This window comes from Aspergillus uvarum (assembly GCF_003184745.1).
Source record: "Aspergillus uvarum CBS 121591 unplaced genomic scaffold BO82scaffold_26, whole genome shotgun sequence".
Taxonomy (NCBI): domain Eukaryota; kingdom Fungi; phylum Ascomycota; class Eurotiomycetes; order Eurotiales; family Aspergillaceae; genus Aspergillus; species Aspergillus uvarum.
This window is the reverse complement of record NW_020291323.1, coordinates 403,226-423,680: the sequence shown is the minus strand read 5'-3', so window position 1 is coordinate 423,680 and position 20,455 is coordinate 403,226. Positions and strand designations below refer to the sequence as shown.

The 20,455-nt window shown below is 48.4% G+C and overlaps 10 protein-coding genes across 10 annotated transcripts; 4 read left to right on the top strand and 6 right to left on the bottom strand.

Annotated features, from left to right (window-relative positions):
• Window positions 1–3,339: 3,339 nt before the first annotated feature.
• BO82DRAFT_432279 (SDR family NAD(P)-dependent oxidoreductase) lies at window positions 3,340–4,303 on the bottom strand. The gene is made up of 2 exons (XM_025640779.1): window positions 3,670–4,303; window positions 3,340–3,615 (listed from the first exon to the last, which is right to left on the bottom strand). The coding sequence occupies exons 1-2, from the start codon at window positions 4,280–4,282 to the stop codon at window positions 3,347–3,349; spliced, it is 882 nt and encodes a 293-aa protein (XP_025492122.1). The 5' UTR covers window positions 4,283–4,303; the 3' UTR covers window positions 3,340–3,346.
• Window positions 4,304–4,421: 118 nt separating this feature from the next.
• On the bottom strand, window positions 4,422–7,172 carry BO82DRAFT_432278 (uncharacterized protein). The gene is made up of 6 exons (XM_025640778.1): window positions 6,353–7,172; window positions 5,900–6,277; window positions 5,766–5,832; window positions 5,489–5,687; window positions 5,065–5,422; window positions 4,422–4,976 (listed from the first exon to the last, which is right to left on the bottom strand). The coding sequence occupies exons 1-6, from the start codon at window positions 7,120–7,122 to the stop codon at window positions 4,496–4,498; spliced, it is 2,253 nt and encodes a 750-aa protein (XP_025492121.1). The 5' UTR covers window positions 7,123–7,172; the 3' UTR covers window positions 4,422–4,495.
• Window positions 7,173–8,782: 1,610 nt separating this feature from the next.
• BO82DRAFT_402134 (N-acyl homoserine lactonase family protein) lies at window positions 8,783–9,773 on the bottom strand (the record flags this gene model as incomplete). The annotated part of the gene is made up of 3 exons (XM_025639304.1): window positions 8,783–9,210; window positions 9,282–9,462; window positions 9,534–9,773. The coding sequence occupies 3 exons, from the start codon at window positions 9,771–9,773 to the stop codon at window positions 8,783–8,785; spliced, it is 849 nt and encodes a 282-aa protein (XP_025492120.1).
• A 365-nt stretch (window positions 9,774–10,138) lies between these two features.
• BO82DRAFT_414886 (DUF3237 domain-containing protein) lies at window positions 10,139–10,751 on the top strand (the record flags this gene model as incomplete). Its single annotated transcript, XM_025639941.1, has 2 exons — window positions 10,139–10,573; window positions 10,642–10,751. The coding sequence occupies exons 1-2, from the start codon at window positions 10,165–10,167 to the stop codon at window positions 10,749–10,751; spliced, it is 519 nt and encodes a 172-aa protein (XP_025492119.1). The 5' UTR covers window positions 10,139–10,164.
• Window positions 10,752–11,478: 727 nt separating this feature from the next.
• On the bottom strand, window positions 11,479–12,663 carry BO82DRAFT_364795 (alpha/beta-hydrolase; the record flags this gene model as incomplete). Its single annotated transcript, XM_025636972.1, has 3 exons — window positions 11,479–11,957; window positions 12,032–12,151; window positions 12,216–12,663. The coding sequence occupies 3 exons, from the start codon at window positions 12,661–12,663 to the stop codon at window positions 11,479–11,481; spliced, it is 1,047 nt and encodes a 348-aa protein (XP_025492118.1).
• A 352-nt stretch (window positions 12,664–13,015) lies between these two features.
• BO82DRAFT_283155 (flavin-containing monooxygenase) lies at window positions 13,016–14,731 on the top strand (the record flags this gene model as incomplete). The annotated part of the gene is made up of 1 exon (XM_025631397.1): window positions 13,016–14,731. One exon carries the CDS (start codon window positions 13,016–13,018, stop codon window positions 14,729–14,731), a length of 1,716 nt encoding a protein of 571 aa, XP_025492117.1.
• A 438-nt stretch (window positions 14,732–15,169) lies between these two features.
• BO82DRAFT_364793 (uncharacterized protein) lies at window positions 15,170–15,667 on the top strand (the record flags this gene model as incomplete). The annotated part of the gene is made up of 1 exon (XM_025636971.1): window positions 15,170–15,667. One exon carries the CDS (start codon window positions 15,170–15,172, stop codon window positions 15,665–15,667), a length of 498 nt encoding a protein of 165 aa, XP_025492116.1.
• BO82DRAFT_414880 (thioesterase family protein) lies at window positions 15,445–16,918 on the bottom strand (the record flags this gene model as incomplete). The annotated part of the gene is made up of 2 exons (XM_025639940.1): window positions 15,445–16,713; window positions 16,810–16,918. The coding sequence occupies 2 exons, from the start codon at window positions 16,916–16,918 to the stop codon at window positions 15,821–15,823; spliced, it is 1,002 nt and encodes a 333-aa protein (XP_025492115.1). The 3' UTR covers window positions 15,445–15,820.
• Window positions 16,919–17,160: 242 nt separating this feature from the next.
• On the top strand, window positions 17,161–19,265 carry BO82DRAFT_402128 (acetyl-CoA synthetase-like protein; the record flags this gene model as incomplete). Its single annotated transcript, XM_025639303.1, has 6 exons — window positions 17,161–17,515; window positions 17,575–17,869; window positions 17,944–18,121; window positions 18,205–18,816; window positions 18,893–18,996; window positions 19,061–19,265. The coding sequence occupies 6 exons, from the start codon at window positions 17,161–17,163 to the stop codon at window positions 19,263–19,265; spliced, it is 1,749 nt and encodes a 582-aa protein (XP_025492114.1).
• Window positions 19,266–19,373: 108 nt separating this feature from the next.
• BO82DRAFT_374552 (NAD(P)-binding protein) lies at window positions 19,374–20,228 on the bottom strand (the record flags this gene model as incomplete). Its single annotated transcript, XM_025637427.1, has 3 exons — window positions 19,374–19,523; window positions 19,639–20,073; window positions 20,139–20,228. 3 exons carry the CDS (start codon window positions 20,226–20,228, stop codon window positions 19,374–19,376), a joined length of 675 nt encoding a protein of 224 aa, XP_025492113.1.
• Window positions 20,229–20,455: the final 227 nt, after the last annotated feature.

Below are 20,455 nucleotides of genomic sequence, written 5' to 3'. Positions count from 1 at the left end.
TGCTTAATAAAGCTGAGTTTACTTATAATAACTATTTAAATATATCTATTAAAATAACACTTTTTAAAGCACTAATAGGTTATTTTTTTAAAATTTAGATTTTAGATTAAGAATAATCTTATAAAAATAGGAGTACCTTTAATATTTAAAAGGCTAGAAAAGTTAAAGACTGTTATGGGACCAAGGCCCTGTTATAGAGCTCGGCTTCAGGCACCAGTTGGCACCTAAGGCCTTGCACGCTAAGTACTAAACTAGCACTAGCTTAGCGCACATATAAAAGAATTTCGTACGAACAGATGAAATAGCTCCTCAGCTATTTCTTCTTGTTCTAAGGCACGTTTCGATTAGCACAATCCATCCGTCCCGTAACAAAGACTCTGTAAAAAAATCTATAAAAAAACTGGTAGAAAGTAAGTAAAAGCTACTTAATTTACTATAATTATTATTACAGTATACTAGCCTTTAAGTAAAAAATTAAAACAGTCTATACTTTTAAATAAAAAGATTTAGTTAAATTATCTACAGCAAATATTAAATTTAAGAAACTCCTTAAAAATTAATCCTAAAATTTATAGGGCCTTTTAGAATTCTAAAAACTATAGGAAAATAGGTGTTTTATTTATATCTTTCTAATAAATATACTCAGCTGTATAATATCTTTTATATTTTATTACTAGAATTTTAGAAAGCCAGAGAAGACATCCCTAAAACTTTACTAATATTAGATCTAGATAAAAATAAAAAGTAGGAGGTAGAGCAGGTACTAAACAGTCTATACTATTAAAAAAACCAGTTTTATTTAATAAAATAATAGAAATAGTTTTTAGAATACAACTAATAGTTACCAGCAGAGAATTTAATAAATACTTAATAAAAAATTTAAAAATTTAATAATTAGGGCGCAGTTGCCTACTTTATAAAATACAGATTAAAATTAATATATAATAAAAATAATAAAATAACTATAAAGCATCCGCAACATGCATGTAAACTATAATAAAAAAAACATAAATTAATAATATTATATATTTATTTTATTTATAACTATATATTAAAACTACAAAAAAACAACAATAGAAACCCGGATTATATATATTTAATAAGGTAAAATAATATTATAAAGATATAAAAGTATTAAAACAAGCTATAAATACTAATAAAATAATATTAATTCTATAGGTCTTTATTTAACTTTATAAAAAAACTATTTAGTAGAATCTGTACCAACAGCTTCTCTGCCTTCTATCTATCTAAATATAAATAAATAATCTTTTAAATAATATTATTTAGAAAAGTAACTACTGCTACTAACCAAAATAAATAGCCGGTATTACTGGATAGAAGATAGAGGTATTTAGAATCACCCCTAGTCTAAATAGCTAGAGTATGGTACTTAGTTATAAAATTATAGTAAATATCTATATATTTTTATTAAACTATTAGTATTTATTTATTATATTAATACTAAAACTTACACCTATAGTCTTTTTTATAGTAGTAGAAATATAATATTTTATATAATATACTTCTTTTATATTAGTAAATTTACCGGCTAGAGTGGCGGTAGTATAAATAACTAGATAATATAATATTAAATTCCAGATTTTTTTATTTTTAGTATTTTAAAAGAAATTAGCCTATTCTAAAACTGTAGTAAGATTAGTAGTATTTCTAAGTATTACTATAGCTGTCTAATCTATATTTAGTTTATATATTAAAATAGTATAGAAACAAAGAAAATAGAATAGGTTTTAGAAGAAAAAAACTTACTAAACTATAGTTTACTTTTTTAGCAGTATATTACTAATATTTTACTAATAATACTATATTAAAAATACAGCAGGATATAAAGTTTTTTCTATTAGTAGGATTAAAATTTTTAATTAAAATATACAAGCACTTTAAGTACTATATAGTATAAAAGAAAAAAAACTGGGCGGCTAAGAAACAGAAAGTTAACAGTATAAATATTTTAATTTATTAATAAGTCTATAGTAATCTGTTAGTATTTTAGTAGTATTAGAAATATAAGAATATATATACTTATACTTATAAAGTAGATTTGATAACAATAGATAATAAAAATAATATAAAAATATAGACAAAGCGCGACAGCAACAAAGTTAGATAATAAAAAAGTTATCTAGTACAAATATTAATATATAATTATAATATTAATATTTTATATAAAAAATAATAATATTTTTAAAGCAGAATAGTATTAAATTATAATAACTATATCTAACTAAAACTAGCTTTAGAAAAGTTCTATCTACTGCTACTATATTTACTAAACAGATTAGCTTACCTATTAAAATAGTACTATTATACTATTATTATACTGCTAAGGACAGCTGTATATAAAGGGGAGCCTAATTATTATAAATAATTCCTAAGGATATATTAAACTACCAACAGCTTGCCTATATATCTCTAATAGAAAAGTTATAATATTAACAACTTAAAAACTTCCTCTAGTATTTAACTTTTAGAAACTTGCTATACCTTTGGGATAGCAAGGATTAGTCTTGAAATCAATAGACTGCTACTATTCTATACCTAACTGACCCATTTTCCCTTAACACTTCAACACACTCTAATTATATCTTAAGATAAGATTTTAATAAAGTTTTAATAAATTTTAAATAAATTTTAAATAAATATTTAATATTTTTAGAGAGCTGATTTTAACTACATAATATAAAATCTCAGTTTTCTTTTTAAAAACTTTCTCATTTGTACTAGTACTTTATCAAAAATTATTTTTTAATTATTTTACTATTAACTTTTCTTTTAGAAGGCGCCTAAGAGGGGAAAAATGATAAAACTTAAATTTACTATTAGAAAATAATATACAGACCTCCAGGTTTATACATTATATAAGGGCTAAAGGGTGAAATAGTGTAGTAAACAGATGTCCTTTGCAATAGCCGAGATAGTAGTATTACACCTTAAGGTGTTATTGCTGATCTGCCTAACTTCGCAGGACTGCCGCTGCCTTAGGTGGTTCTGTGACCACCTTGCTTAGCCGTCACGTGGCTAATGCCTTAGGCCTTCTTTTATATACATTCCTTCGCGATATCAACCGCGAAGGTCGGAAGGGCTCGCAGGGCCCTTACACTTTATATTAGGCTAATATTAAGCTGTCTTTTTATTACTGCCTGCTGCAGATCTTATAGTTTGTCATTATCTGCTAAGAAGGCTGCTTAACTAAGATTCATATTATTTTACATATTTCATTATATATCGAGTAGTATTATTTTTTATAATCACCGAGTGTAGTAGTCATTATTCTAGACCAATCCTTACTATCCCAAGAGACACTCACAAAAGACCCACCGCCGATTCAAGCTTTGGGCTTCGTTCCAGGTGGTAGGTTCGACGTATGAAGTCCTTGCATCCCAATCCCCGTAGCCGCCGTGGTACCAGCATCCACGGGGAGGACCACCCCGGTCACCCATCGAGCGAGATCACTTGCGAGAAACCGCACCGCGGCGCCCACATCCCACCCATTGCCTTCGGTCTGCAAGAGGCTCCTCGCTTTGCGTGCCTCTCGCTCAGCAGGGCTCATACCCCCACTACCGTTCTGATACATCATGGGCGTATATACCATGCCTGCAGCCATTCAGTAAAGTATCGAGCATTGGAGCTTCCAGTAGTGGTGCATACCCGGGCAGACACAATTCACCCGAATCCGATGAGCAGCATGGTTGGCTGCCATGGCTCGGGTCATATTCACAATCGCCCCTTTGCTCGTTGGGTACAGAAGATGCGGCGTGCCTCCCCGCAACCCGGCCACACTGGACATGTTCACAATGCTTCCCGCGCACTGCCCGGCATTTGCCGCCATCACGGGGATGGCATACTTGGCCATCTGCACCATACTGGCCACATTGGTGCGTAGCCCGTCCATGAAGGCATTGAGATTCACCTCCACAGCGCTCCCCTTGGCGCCCATGACCCCCACATTGTTGACCAGAATGTCTAGACGGCCGTAGGTCGAGAGCGCAAGATCGACAATCTGTCGACAGTCTTCGGGGCTCGTCACGTCCGCCGTTATGGCGACCCCGCGCCCAAAACCGTCGGCTTGAATCATCTGGACCGTCTCCTCGGCGAGCGAGAGCTTCAGGTCGACGCATACCACGGCGCAGCCTGCCTCTGCGAGGAGAATGGCGGCAGCGCGGCCATTGCCGATTGCGCCCGGCGTGGCCCCCGCACCGGTGACAATGGCGACTTTGCCGGCAAGGGAGTGTGTCGGACGAGGGGGAATGGGTTCTGTCATTTTTAGTTGGGTGGGGCTAAGAGAATGTAGGGAATAGTGCAAATTTAAGGATCATGGTTCGGGGGGTAGGGCTTCGGCAATGGAGCTCGGCCGCTCTTGGTAAACATTCGAATACACTATAGAGAGAGCCGGGCATTTGACCAAATCCTCACATATGCCGAGAGTGAGAGTCCGTTCTCTAAGCAAGTTGTAGCTTATCGTATAATCGAGTGGCTATGGTGGGACGAGACTGAACAACCCGCCATCCAACCCATTCATCAGATTCTCCGTCAATAGACTTTCAATCCAGCGATCGGGCATTGCTAGTTCATCCCCGCACTGCGGGTGCTGCTGCGTCGGCGCCGAGCGCCCGGCACCGACCGGTCCGTTATGCAATACCCCAGCTCCAGCCCCCCCATCGTCTCGCCAGAGCCCACTCTCCGCCAATCCTGCATTTGGTAGTCGCGGCCATCTCTCATCATGATGATCGAGGAGCTCGTGCCTTTCTCCTACCATCGTGATTCCCAGCCTCTTCGTCACACTATCGAACACCCGGAACGTCCACTTGGCATTCAACCACTGATCCCCGACCGCCCGGAGATATGCCAGGCCCGTGTGGATCTGCGCCCTAGAGGCGATTCTCTGTGCCTCTGGAGCGCCGGAATCCAAGACGACGTCCAGCTGGAAGACCAGGAGATGTGAGATGCAGATTATTCTGCAGAAGAGGCAAGACAGGTTAGTAAATCTCATGATCGGTCGGCTGAGGTTGGTTCTCATTGGCAAGCCAGGGGGATTTATCATACAGCGATGGTGGACAAAAGCGTGCTACATCGTTGACGATCGCCCTCTTCAACACGGTATCGAGTTCGAAGATGCATCGCCGGAGTCGGTCACTCGCCCACGTCGCCAATTCAAGGCTCTTGTTCACCAAAGTTCTGGCCCGCTGCCGCAGTGTCCGGTAAAAGGAGCATTCCAGTCGATAGCCCATGGACCCGAGGAACAGAACCCAGGCACTGGTTTCGTCCCAGTGGGTGACACGGTCGAGAAGTAAATCCTCCGGGAAGGAAGTCCGCCACGCCGTGAGCGCATGAATGAACGCTTGAGCTTCTGCGATCGCGGGAGTTGGGCGATTCGGTCCCAGGAGGTTGAGAAAGCGCGCGCCTGTCCCAAAAGAAAGAATTTGGGTTAGGGGAGATCAGGTAAATTATAGAGCGATACTTCACCTACCAAGTAGCGCCAGCCGACAATTCTCGGTTAGGAAATGTTGGTGGAGGGGAGTAATTTGGGGAATGACGTCTTTATGCTGGGAACTAAGGGCTTGCTCGCAAGCCCAGTCTTCTGCCCCAGGGAGACGCCATTGTATCCCGTGATCATCGATGAGTCTTCCATTTGCGAATCCGACCACTGAGAACCAGATATCGCGCGACTGGCCCCCGCAACAAGGTTGTGCACGTTAGTGTGGTTGTGAGCAAACTGCACGGTCGGAGAGAAGGAATTGGCCTACATATAAAACCCACCAGATCCGTCGCACCAGTTGTTGAGTCGATGGGTCAAGATGGTTCTCCATGTCCCTACTATCGATTAGCCCTTCTATTCCCTTCCTCAGTCTGGGTATGTCTCTCAGCCGATCCACTATACCGTCGATTGAACCCCATCTGCAACGCGATTCGAACGGCGTTGTGGAACCAGAATCGAAAGTCTTTGTCCGGGGCAAAGGAGTTCTGAAACGAGCTGAGAAGCAGCGATCCCTGTAGCAGATTCAGCTGGGCCTTTTCGCATCCGAAGTCATACAACAGTCGGGCTCGCGAGAAATAGTCTTTCTGCGCGATGGCGCACTCAGTATACCCGGAGTCGAAGAGGAGGTCGGAGTCGGCGTATGGGACGACGTTCGCCAAGATGGACCAGAGAAGAAAGCTCGAGCAACTGCCTCGTTCGTAGTCCTCCATCAATTGCTGTCGATTCAGGATCGGGGTATACGGGTAGATGTGTTTGAAGAACAGGTGCAGGAAGTTGCGGCTGCAGGGCGTCAGTCCAGGGACTCCAGCCCCTGTTACGCGCCACATTCCGAGGGTAGGGGCAAATCAATCTCACCAGATCGCTGTGGGAGGGAAATCATGCACGTGCTTTGCACGCAGATAAGCGATATCAGCGTCATCTAAGCCGGCGAGCTCCCTTGACCGGGCGCCGACCGCCACAGGGCCCGGTAGATCGAGGCGTATCAACCGGCGCTGGGCTTGGCCCAAGATCTCACTCAGGACGGTGATGGAATTCAATTCACCGTAGTACTCAATTACCTGGTGCCCTTGCTCCGATGTGGACAAGGGTACCGGGGATGGCATCGCTGGGTTCTCATCGGCCATCAGGCATAAGGTCTCCAGATGTGCATCCTCATCCGCAGCCAGGTAGTAGACCGGATGAGGCTGACCCTGATGACTTTGATGTGGCCCAGGCAGAAGTGTCTCGGATATCGAGGTAGTGGTGCCTGCATGGGACAAATCCAACAGACCCTGGGCCACATCGCTCTGGCTGTGACTGAAGGAGGCATGGCGCTGTGGTGGAACACTTGTCGCTGGGGTTGGCGGACGCGGGGAGGGATAGACCGGTTCCGGTTGAGGCTCAGGATCATGAGGATCTTTCAATGCTTCATTGCTGTCATGGACTGTACGTCGACGCTTGCTGGAATTGTTAGGGTTGTTGGTGGCACTGTTCCTGGCCCCGCGTTCGAGGAGAGTGCAAGAGTCCGCTCGGTCTCGCCTGGTACACCGAGTACAGGGGATTCCCACCACCGTCGAATCACAGCGCACCTTCCGTTCGTGGCAGGGCACACAGGCAGTCGGCTTTTTCCCCAGCGCAGCACTCATCCTCAGGCTCAAAATATGATACAGGGCAGTTTGTCAAGCGGAAAAGGGAAAATAGAAAGGGATGGGGAGGGGATGGGGAGGGGGATGGGGAGGGGGATGGGGAGGGGATGAGGATGGGGATGGAGATGGCGATCAGCCTCGGGTAATGTTGATACAAGGATAGGAAGATAGCAAGATAAGATACGCAGCACGGAAAGCAGAGATGGCGCAGCTGGAGTGGGTTGTACTGTTATGTACTGTACTGTGATTGGGTCAGTGGGGGGTGCCCCGCGGATAAGTTATCAGTTAACATCTACCTAGTACTCAGTTATGATACAAGTACCCCGCCACGTCTGATTCAACAGCATAATCAATTGGCTGCTGCCCACTCCTGACGTAGGACAATGAGTGGAGTGATGATTAATAGGTCTGTACCTTTAAGTTAAGGCTTCATGACCTGCTCAATAAGTAACGTGAAGATTGCCATATCTCCGCTAGTATACACTGACTCTTTAAGTAGAAAAATACATCCAGCGTCCAAATCTCAAGATTCAGCCTTGCAGCCGAAGAGTATGTGAAGTTACCATACGCTTTCATTACAAAGTATTGAATTGCGATGGATCGTTCAATACACGTTGGGTGTGAGCACAGAAACGTGCCACGCCCCTCTTCTCCACAGTTGACATGCCCCAACGAGCGGAGGACCGCATTTCCCCACGGGGTACTGTACGGAGAGAACAAACACGGAATAGTGCAACAATCAACCATCTAGGGTCAAGCTTAATCTGCAGGCTTCGGTACCGACGATAACCGCAAGAGCCTTGGCTTATAAGTCAATTTACGTGCGTTCTGATGTCGTGCCCTAGCTTTACCACAGACGCACCCACCCACCACACAATGACCGAGTGAGAGTACTCCCTCCTGAGCCCTGCCAGCCGCTGATTACTTTCCCGTCTATACCGAGGCGGCATCAACTGTATTCGCCCCGGTCGAATTGAAGTACTATCTAGTATTTATCATTTTGACGCTTCAGGGGTGCCCCCTTTGGTTTGTCTCCCAAAGACAAAGGGTAAAAAAGTGCCACCCTTTTTGGAGCTCCGAATACCCCCCTAGGTGATATGGAAAAGGCTCAGGTCGAACATGCCGAGGAAACTACTTCGGGAGAAAATGCTGGGGGCTATGGCAGTTCGGCATTAAAGATGGGAACGGGGCACTCCTTGTATCTCGTCATTTCAGCATTCATCAAATCCTACAACGTCAGCTGAGCTGTGCGACATATACATCATGCACCTTCAATATTAGACTAGTATATTTTATCTGAAGAATACATATCATTCAAACAGTAGTGTCCTCAGGACATTGTTTATGGTTTCTAGAGGCTGTATAAGAAATATCCTTACCGGAAAGATACTTAGTCCAAAAGCCATGAGCTTTACTCGGAAAAAGATCTAGATCGCCCGTTCTGTTCATCACTCCCTTGTAGAAGCATAATGGCATGGTCCAAGGTAGGTATTGACATGTTAATGGCCCCCCTCCTTTCGTCTGCGCTCTCTCTGTTCCGCTTGCTTTCGAGGAGCATCCGTCGCCCGTGTTATGAGGTATAGCCGAATTGCCCAGCCAAATATTCAGGTTTAACGTGATATCACGCGAATAGGAATGCTTATATTGGTTCAACTCAGATCTATTGAAAAAATTCCTTTTCTCTGATCATAGCCTCAGCTACCTCCTTGTCATGGCCATACAACAGTCTTGCGTTGAAAAGTCGCTGCAACCGATTAACCATCGCGGAGCTTCGGACCCAGTCATTGTGCTCCCGCGCCAGCCAGCCCTGTGGCATCTTCTCCAGGTGGTTCTCTCTCACATGGTACTGGTCCGTTGTGCAGATGATGGTTCCGTCCCGTTCCAGATTGACCTGCATGATACACAGACCCGGCGTATGACCTGGCGCATGATGGAGAGTGATTCCTTGGAACAGATCAGTGGAAGATTCATGAAACGTCTGCCAATTAAGACTGGAAAGGCTGAGGTAATCGGCGAGATAGACCCCACGGTCAGCGCCGGTAGCGACGGCCCAGCAGGCATGCTTGAACTCGAGTTCGTGGACATATACTATATCAGTCAGAAATCAGATGCTTGAAATCCATGGTACAGGCAGAACAAGAAATATTGATGCTACTTACTCGGCACGTCCGTTCCCCTGAAGTGCTCCAATCCCCCGGCATGGTCGATGTGCAGATGCCCAAAGATCACCCCTTTGATATCCTTGATATTGTATCCTGCCTTTTTAATCGCTTTGGGTAGCTTGTGCTCCTCCTTGTACTCCGTCCGAGGAAAGACATCGGTCATGGGTCTACCCCATTGCTAATAATGATTCAATTCAGTATCCCGCGGCAGAGCAAGGGGATACAGAGACAGGGACTGTACTAGCGTACCGTCTCGATATTCTCTGCGCAGCCAGTTTCGAACAGCAACAGTCCCGCATCGGGATGATCAATCAACACAGCAATGGCCATCAAGTCCCGCCGCTTGCTCACCGGGTTCGTCTCGCTCACCAGACTGGTATTGGCCCCGCGAATGAGAAATCCTTCATCAGCTTGAAGGGTTCCCAAGTTGAGGATGTGCAGTCTGGTGCCTGACGGACAATTCAATTGGGACAGTCTGGTAAGACCCATGGGATTGGATGTCATAGAGGGCGGTGTTGTGGTTCAGATTGGAAGGTTTCGCAAGTTGTCGAAGGAGAATACTCACGGCGATCCACGGCGTCGCTGGCGATGTTCCAAACACTGATAGTTGCGGTACTGGTTAGATCCTGGTACAATTAAAAATATCTGACTAGGTGGAGTAGTGGAGACCCAACCCCCCGCATTCCAGTTCGGTACCGAATCCACCCTGGAAATTATTCCGGGCGGGGAAAGAGGGAGCAATGAGTGGAATTGTGGGGAACTGAGCAAATACCGAAGCCCTCGGCTTTGAATATGGAGATAGATACAAGAGGCCGGAAGAGCATTACTAGAGGTGAACCAAATTCGTGGGATACCTCGTTTACCCCAACAATTGCACACAATGGCAACCAGAACACCCCCTAAGCTAAACCATGTCTTCCATCTCCGAGGCCACATGGGGACCGACACTATCAAAGCTGGCCAGCATCGCGCAGGTCCCCATCGCCATATCACTGCGCTGGAAGGTGGCTTCCTCCGCGGCATTCCGGGAACGAGAGGAGAGGGGCTCGACGCAACTCTCGTCACTGGTGGCAGTGACTGGATCTTGTTTGACGAGACCACCAACACCGCTCACTTAGATGTGCGTACTCAAGGGCGCACCAAGGCCGGGGAGTGTGTCTATATTCACTATAACGGGTATCTGCGGCTGGACGAGGCGGCGGAGAAGTTCATGACTTGGAGCCCGGATGCACAGACCACGGAGTTCGGGAACCATCACTGGTGGAGTGCGCCCAATATCGAGATCAGTGGTACGCCTAAACGCTTGCGCCTGTTGATTACTAACAGCAGTGTCAGTGCCAATATTGACTGGGTGTAGATCCGAAGTTCAAATGGGTGTCCACGACGCAGTTCGTAGGCAGGGGAAGATGGTTCAAAGGGGGGGATGTACAGGCGGTGGAGTACGAGATCTATGAGGTGGTTCATTGAACACTGCCCAAGCTTCCTTGGACTGATGTATTTGGATTGTATAGATAGTCTGAGTTGCGATGCTTTTAACTTCTGCTGTCGCAGTATATTGTTCGGGGCACAAAGGATAAATACGGCCATTCTGACGGCAAGAACACGCATGGTACGGCGGACGATTGCGGCCATCGGGCAAATACACTTTTTATAATCAAGTCCTTTCATTGCTTATATTAAGAATCCAAGGTCTATGATTAGTCTCAATAATTTAGTTTATAATAACTAATAATTCTTAATTTATAGCTATGTCTTACAGATTTCTAGATTAAGTATAGGTCTATAATAGTAATTATTCATCAGAATTTAAAAACATAGTATTTTATTATAAAACACAACTATTACAGATTTTGATTTTAAAGGCTATAGATAGAATCATATGAATAGTATATAAAGCCAGCAGAATTCTAAAAGCCTGTAATATATCACAATTATATATATTTATAATACCTATACATGGAATCAAGAAGGCGGTAAATGGACTTGACTGTAAAAATAAGGTATTTGCCCGATGGGTGCAATCGTCCGCCGTACGCATGGTTTGTATTCCCTCGGGCCATTGTTTTGGCCATGGACTCGAACGCATTTCTTAGAGACCAGGGAATTGTAATCTCTCGGTTGAGAGATCTGTACTATGCCTGTGCGGAGCGGGGCATTTATTTCTCGCCAGGTGCTAGAGACTACACAAATAGTCTTACGCATGAGACAGACAATCTAACATCCAACGATGAATCATTGCGTCTGTTTTTCTGCGCACGCTCGGATCCACCCAGGCCGAGCCCAGGCCATACAGATGCATCTGCCCCCATTCCACCTGGAGATGGTGCCTAACATCAGCCTTCTCAAGCAGAGCAGCCAAATCCTTTCCTTCCTGTAGGGCAAACTCGCCCCCACCAACCAGAATCAAGACTGGACCGAATCCACTGAACGCAGAGGGCGCACAGGACAGCGGATTGACCTTGGGCGACTTTCCAGGTTCGCTGCCCAGCCAGGCGTCGACAAATTTAGGCACAGTCGTATTGGCCGCTACGATGTAGTCGGTCTCAACGAGGGCGTTCCCACCCTCGAAGGCCTTCAGCGACATGTCCATCCACGGTGATATCAGCACAGTGCCTGCCGGTTGGGGAAGATGGTCCTGCTTGGCTGCTAGGCAGCTCAGAATGCAAAGACCACCTGTCCCAAGTTGCTTATTAGCCGGCGAGCCTGTGTACATTGAAGGGCGATCCGGGATTTGAATATAGTCCTACCTCCAGCCGAGTCGCCCATAAAGACGATGTTGCACGGTGATATCCCGCAACCCAAGACATACTGATAGGCCTGCAGAAAGGCCTGTTGCTGAGCAGGCTGGGTTGCCTCATGTGTGAGTGCTGTGCGATGAGGACGAATCAATTATAAGGGGATGCAACAACCGGAGAAAGTGGAGGAACGCACGATATTCCACACTGAGAAACACAAGTTCCAGTCCCTCCTTCGCGGCGCCAGTGACCCATCGATCCATGTAGTTAAGATACATCCGGGCCTCGCCACGGGCATACCCGCCGCCGTGGGCATAGATCACAACACATTGTCGCTTGTGATTCGGTTTCGCGCGGAGCTCGGCTGTTCCGGGGATTACATATCCAGTGAATTTGGCGCCAACTCTGCGCGCGCGAGCCAGGGGGCAGTCAACGACAGGCAATCGATGGATCAGCTCCGGGAAGTAGTAGGAACTGGACGACCAGTATGCCCGGTGAAGCTGCAAACGCAGCGTCTGGTAATGTGGCAGTCTGGGGAGGAGAATAGCCCGCAGTCCGATCAGAAGGATTTGAACACCGAAAGTGTAGAGAAACCGACAGGACCGGACGGGATTCTGAAGGAGCAGCTTCCAGAGCTTGACCATCTTTGCGTTCGGTTTCTGCTTCTGCTTCTTCTTGTTGATACGTTTGTCTTTCAAGGGAGTGCCAATAACGACGAAATATTTCAAATGGAATTCTGCCTCAATCGCTGGTCCGGTCTGACTCTCGGTGCCGGTCCAGGCCTCGGTACCGGGGGAGAGGCTTCGAAGAATGACAACCGCATGCGATATTGCATGATCTACAACCGAGCATGTGGATATCCGATTTGGCTCCATATTCAAAGGGTTCAGTGCTGCCCAATCTATAATATTGCATACTTTCAACAGCTCCAGCCCCAGCCCCCTTCTCCAGAAAGACAGCTTCGACTAGAACTCCGAGATACCGCGCACTCAAAACATGGGTTCGATCACCCCAACCAGCTGCCAGCATGCACGAGCAGGCTATCGTATCCGCGAAACACCCATGGGGACGCGTCGCCCTATGAAGGTTATCTTCATGGGCATGGGCGCCGCGGGGATCAACTTCGCCCATTCCGTGGCCACGCAAACACATAATGTCAGTTTGACTATCTACGAAAAAAGCAGCGATCTTGGTGGCACATGGCTCGAGAACCGGTACCCGGGATGCGCTTGTGATATCCCCAGTGTGTGCTACCAGTTTAGCTGGCAACGAAAGCCTGACTGGTCGAAGTACTATGCCGGGTCCCGCGAGATCTTCGGCTATTTCAAAGATGTGGCCGTGAGCAATGGGCTGGAGCGATTTGCCAAGTTCAATCATCAAATCGTTGGGGCCGAGTGGCTAGATTCCATTTCCAAATGGAGGATCACGGTCGTGCGCGACCAGGACCCGACCACCGCCTTCGACGACTATGCCGATTTCTTTCTGAATGGTGGCGGTCACCTCAATACGTGGAAATGGCCGGAGATCCGGGGACTGGACACCTTCAATGGACCTCGACTTCACAGTGCAAACTGGGACGATGCGGTCGAGTTGGATGGCAAACGCGTGCTGGTGATTGGAGCTGGCAGCTCGGCGGTGCAGATTGTCCCCAACATTCTCCCCAGTGTCGACCATTTACACATCGTCGCTCGCTCCCCTACCTGGATAACAGCCGGTTTTGCACCCAAGTACGCAGGCGCCGGAGGTGCTAACTTCGAATATTCCGAGACCACAAAGCAGCAGTTCCGAGACGATCCGGAGTTGTACCTGCGGTACTGCAAGGCCATTGAGTCGGAGCTTAACGTCCGGTTTCGACTGGTCGTCAATGACTCTCCCGAGGCTCTGCAGGCGCGCAAGTTTTCGGAGGCCCAGATGAAGGAAAAGCTGGCGAAGAAATCAGACTTGATTGACAAGCTGATGCCCAAGACCTTCGGGATTGGTTGTCGTCGACCGACTCCCGGCAACGGGTTTCTCGAAGCACTGACGGAGGACAAGACCACGGTCTGGACGGAGGACATCAAGGCAATCACACAGACGGGCTTTGTCAGTGCCGACGGCCAACACCATGAGGTGGAAATCATCGTCTGCGCCACGGGCTTTGACACCACCTTCCGCCCTCGTTTCCCCCTTATCGCCAATGGCCGCAACGTCCAGGACGAGCCCGCCGACGCCCCCGCGTACCTCGGTCTTAACCTTCCCGAAATTCCCAACTATTTCATGTTCAGCGCCCCCTACGGACCCCTAGGCCACGGCTCGGCGCTCCCTATGATCGAGGCCTTCACTAAATACATTCTCCATATCATCAGCAAGGCCCAGGTAGAGGACATTCGCCGGATCCAGGTCTCACGTCAAGCCGCCGAAGAATTCACCCGCCACGCAGACCTCTATATGAAGCGGACAGCCTGGTCTGGCCCTTGCAGCTCGTGGTTTAAGGCGGGCCAAGTCGGCCGCAAGCCGAAGCTCTGGCCGGGCTCACGAATTCATTACTTGACTGTCCTCCAGGCGCCGCGATATGAAGACTATGAGATTTCGTATCTAACTAGTAATCGGTTTAACTACCTTGGGGATGGATTTGAAGTACGGGAGTATGACGGGCGAGATTTGACCTGGTATTATGGTTTAGTGGATGGACAAGATGTGCAGCCTGCGGAGGTTCCCTCGCCCATGTACTAGAATTAGCTTTTGATCTGTACTGAGCAGCAACCAATGTTAGAGTTATGGAGCTCGCGAGCATCGGGAATCGAAATCTGGCCCCCAGATGACTACAACGATACCGCGGTCTCCTACTCGGTGTTGAGCGAGATCTATGCTGGTCATTGAGGGTATTCCCGGGTTTCGTTAACTCTGTGAGGTGTGGGCTATGACAAAGCTTAGGAACTCGGCATTGCTCACCAATAAACCCTGTTCGATCGCATGCCTCGACTGATTGTCGAAGAAATCAAAGACATTAGATGAAGCTAATAACGGCAAGTGTATGCATATCAGTGCTCGGCATATTCTTTGATTGGGCACAAGTTGACAATGCCGAGCTATAAGAGAGTCGCCATAGAGCAACTTCCATCGATGAGGAGGGGATTGCAGGTTGAGAAGGTTTTGCAGCGCAGGAACTTCATGTCCACCCAAGCGACTCAGTCGCCGCAGGTCCTTAGACCGTGCCACAGCACAAGGCCCATGACAGGGGTCTGCAGAAGAACGGCCACCAGCGAGATTCCTTGTTCGGCAATGTCTCCAGTGCAGGGCCAGCCATGCACCCCGCAGTATATCGATCCCTCGCTCCTTTGCATTCCTCATCTCAACCCACTCTTGATCAAAAGATCGTCCCGTGGTATGGCAGAAGCCGAGAAGCAAGCCGAGACGCCCAACGAGATAAATTCTGCCACCAGAACCGGGCAAACTGTTCCCAGAGAACGTCCAGAGCGCAGCCAGATTGACTCTTATCGGGTTCTCGAGAGTTTTCGCTTGACGCCCAACGAGAACGCCCTTCTCCTCGATCTGTTGCCGACCGCAAACCCAACTGATTCATCTCCCTATGAGCGTGATTCATACGAAGAGGAATTCTGGGCAAACTATGTACATCTTCTCAATGGAAGCCACGCCCTGGCAGAATAAGAGAATGATGCGACTCCTCAAATGCACGGTCTGAGTTTCATCGGTTGCAGTGCAACTCAATCCAAACGCAAAGAACAAGGAATCGCGCTGATTTAGTCTCATTTTATATATAGACCATGAAGTAGACAAAGAGGAGAAAATTGAGAACTATGATCATAGATGCTCTTGGCGGTCCTTTTTCATGGCATTGCGTTCACTCGACATGATCAGAGCCATCTGGGTGGCAACCGCAACAAGATTTCCCTCGGCATCTACAACCACAACTTCGACATCTAACCGTCCATTGTGAACCGACTTGATGTGGATATGGCTATAGAGCCACTCGCCCAGGTCCGTCCGAGCACATGTTTTAAAGTCGATATTGAGGGCAAGAGTGGGGAACCAAAGAGGGCCGGGGGGCCCAGCAACATTCTCATCGCCTTTGTACTTCTGATGCACCCAATGCTCTAGAGGGCCAAGTGCGGTGGGGAGAATGTCGCACAGGAACGAGACAGACTCCATTGTCCACTCTGCATTGCTGTCAGGTTCCTGCTGGCCGCCCGGTCGGAGTCGCGCCCATTGTCCAACGCCAGGTGGCCGGGGGGTGGAGATCTGGTCACCGCGCTCGCTTACTTGGTATAATTCCACCCTGGTTGCAGCACGCCGGAACGCCGGATTCGCCACGACAACTTTCCTCCAATTGATATCATTCATGTCCGATGGAGGCCACGATACCATCGGAAGTGCACCCCTGCGTACGGGGCTACCGATACTCCAATTGGTGGCCATCGAGATTCCAGTGTCGGAAACGCTATCGGAGATGGTCAGGTACCCGGCCACCACGGGACGATCGGCCTGGATGAGGGTGACATGAATAACCGAAATGCGAGTTCCAAGCTTGATATCGTCCACCAGGAAGGTAGCAGGGCCGACCTGGCATCGACGGAAGTAGGACAATTGCATTGCAATCGGTCTGGCGCAACCGTTGTGGCGGTTCGGCTGTGTCGTTTGGAAATGCGTGGCTGCCACCCGGTAAAAGATGGCGGCGGTATAGCCTCCATTAGGCACTGTGTATCAATTAGCATAGATGCGCTAGGGCTGCAGTGTGATTTTGCGTTCGGTTAAATGGAATACAAAAAAAAGGGAAAGAAAAGAAAACTCACCATGGCCCACCGACCATTCCCAGCTAAGATCGGCCAGATAGGCACCCTGGCGCTGGATCTTGACTTGAATGGCACCTTCGAACGTAGGGAGTCTATTTGCGAGAGTCATTTAGTATGTGCACCGCATAAATTCTCACAGCCTGGCCTGGTTAAGATATGTTGATGGCGAAGGCCCTCAAAATTTAAAAATACTACCCTACTGCATATCCGAGGCCCGTTGCTCGCTCGGTACCGAGATCGATCAAATCATCGACTCTTAACATCTGATCACAAGACGTGGTACATAAGAACCAAGCCAGAACCGTCGTCGTCGGGAATCGAAGGCCAGCGTCATTCTCTTCTCGCGACATCATGGCAGTTATCGACCGATTGCGGATTTCCGACCGAGGTGAGATCGAATCTCCTATCTCGGTGGCAATCCCCGCCACGGATCTCTTTTCTTACATCACTTCTGCGGGCACCGCGATCTCGCGGAAATCGCCGCAATACTTCGATGCTACAGCGCCGGACGTCAGCTATACCCTCGAAGATGCTGAGCTCATGGTCAAGCAATTCGGCTGTGGTCTGCAAAAGACTATGCGGCTCCGAAAGCAAGATAAGGTCCTCCTGTACTCGGGAAATGACTTGCTGTTCCCCATTGTGGTCTGGGGAGTGACCGCTGCCGGCGGCGTGTTTACCGGAGCTTCGCCCTCGGCCACCGTGCATGGTAAGTGAACTTCTCAAAAGGCATTGGGCATCGTTCTGACACGGGGTGGTGAGGGTTAGAGCTTGAATACCAACTACGTGACTCCGAGGCCACCACCGTCATAACGAGCCTTGAGGGATCAAAGGTCGCTATTGAAGCAGCACGGAAGGCCCGTCTTCCTCTGGACAGAGTTCTCCTGCTGGTCGCCCCAAACGTCCCAGACGCCTCGCGGACCGACCAAGGACGGCCCAGCCCTATCCGGCGATGGACGGATATCTGGAGCTCGAGCGAAGAAGCGAGATTGTGGACACGGGATCGTATCTCCTCCGTGGAGGAGGCGATGACGACGACGGCGGTGATCAACTATTCGAGTGGGTATGTTCAAAGATATGCAATCGAAACATGGCTTCCTTCGTCGCCGCGGGACTCATACTACATTCTTTGAACAGGACTACCGGACTACCCAAGGGCGTAGAACTCACCCACTACAATATCATCGCCAACGCCGAGCAGATCATAGCGAAGCGCCTCCTGGTAGAGGGCACCACGGCGGGCCGCGCGCGACGAGACAGACTCGATACTTCAGGTGAACGATGGCTCGCGGCCGTACCGATGTATCATGCCTTTGTGAGTCTGACCACCGACGGGATGTCGCTGCTCTGAGGACTGCACCTCATCTGACATCGTGGAATACGTTCACCGAGGTTTAGGGACAATCCTATTTCTGTGTAATTGCTCCTCGTCTCGGTGCCAAGGTCTTTATCATGCCCAAATTCGACTTGCGTCAGTACCTCACCTTTGTGGATATTTACCGCATTACATTTATCAATGTCGTACCAGCCATGCTGGCCATGCTCTGCAAGGTGGAGCACCCCAGTCGCTTTAATTTCAAGTGCATTGAATCCATGACCAGTGGCGCTGCTCGCTTGGATCCAGCTACCGCACAACGATTCCAACAACTGTACCTGCACAACGGGGTGCTGGTCAAACAAGGGTGGGGGATGACGGAGACTACCTCCAACCTGACCGGCTTCGCCCTGGATGACCAGGACGATGGGCGATCCATCGGCTGGCTGAGCCCTAATTGTAAGGCAAGGATTGTGCCGGTGGAAAAGCGTCAATTCGATGGAGGTGTGGTTGCCGAGGGAAGGACGCTGGGCGAGCTCTGGGTGGCGGGCCCCAACGTCATGAAAGGGTACTGGAAGCGTGAAGCTGAGACGAAAGATGCCTTTGTCATTGAGGGAGGGCAGCGGTGGTTGCGCACGGGTGATATTGCGTATGTGGATGATCGGGGGTGCTTCTATATCGTGGATCGAATGAAGGTACTGTATACCTAGATTTACCCCCTCTAAAGACCTGGCAATCGACCCAGCGCCGTGACCAGACTGACCGAACCAGGAACTCATTAAAGTGAACGGGTTTCAGGTCTCTCCGGCAGAGCTGGAGAACGGTTTGATGGCCCATGAAGGAGTCGTGGACGCGGCTGTCGTGGCCTACAAAGAGTGCGTTGTCTTCTTTTCCATGCTAGCCATTTCAGGCCACTGACACCCGACCCCGACGGAGCAGACAAGACAGAGAGTTTCCCAGAGCATTTGTGGTTCGCCAAAGTCCCGCTGTGACGGTGGAGAAGCTCCATGCCTGGACCCGAGAACGATTTGCCCGGTATAAGTGGTTTACAGGGGGCATCTTCTTCGTCGACGGAATTCCGAGAACGGCCAGTGGCAAGATTGTTCGACGAGAATTGCCCAATCCCAAGGTTCCCAAGCTCTAGGTTGCAGAGCAGTGCAGGGGGAATGCACCGGCGATAAAGAAGATAGTCTTAGGTGAAAGTTAGCCACTAGACTAGGGCACAAGAATCTTCCTTGACCGGGTACTGGAACTAAAGTATCTCCTTTACGTTACCCCATATTCCGCGAACGCCATCCAAAACGACCACTGCCCCCGTCAGCATCGTCGCCTCATCACTTGACAACCAAGCTACGGTGTTTCCAATGTCTGCCGGTGTTGTTAATCGACGCATTGGGATTGTCTCTAAGGCCCGGTTTTACGCTTCGACCGAGTCACCACCTGAGAACGAGGCGTCCCCCCTAAAGCTCGACCAAGTCAGCGGGGACATCAGAATATAGTAGAATTATTATTGAGACTAACATTGGCGTGTCGCCTAGGATCGGCTGCACGAAATTGAACTGCACATGATGGGGAGCCCATTCCAGCCCCAATCCCCGGTTGGCCGTGGTCAGAGCTGCCTTGCTTGCAGCATACCAGACTGCGCCCAGTCGGGGCCGCGAGGCTGGGATGTTCGAGACCTTAATAAATCCGACCTCGCGGTTGGACTGGAGGAAGAAGGGAACGACCATTATAACACTGTAATACAGCGCCTTGACATTCACCCGCATCATGCGGTCGTAGTCCGCTTCGGCGGTGTCAATGGTGGCGCAAGCGCCAGGATTCACGCCGGCTTTATTTACAACGATATCCAGACGCTGAAACGTGTGTAGAGGAAACTTCAGAATGCGCTCCCAGCCGTCCTCGGCAGCGACATCGGCTTGGAGAGCGATGACTGCTGGGTTTGAGGCAAACTTTTCGGCAACTCGGTCGGAAAGGGCGGGGAGGATATCAACCACGATAACCTGGGTGACATCACGGAGAAGTTTTTGGAAAATGCCAGTTTCAAAGTCCCGGCACCTCCGGTGACAATTGCCACTTTGCTGTATAGTCTACCCCCGGAATCCATGGGTTGATGACGTGGAACTTCTTGAACGAATGAGAACATATGGGTTTATGGATAGGGTAGATGTAGAGGATGGCAGACATATATTTACATATCTCTCCACTCTACGCCGATCTCGGTAGTCGGTGAGATAGCACCGAGGCTTACTGTTGAACGGCCAGTCGTCAGATGATTGAACAACTCTGTAATTTTCCTGATTGCGAATTTCGCCGACCTAAAATCCTATCCCC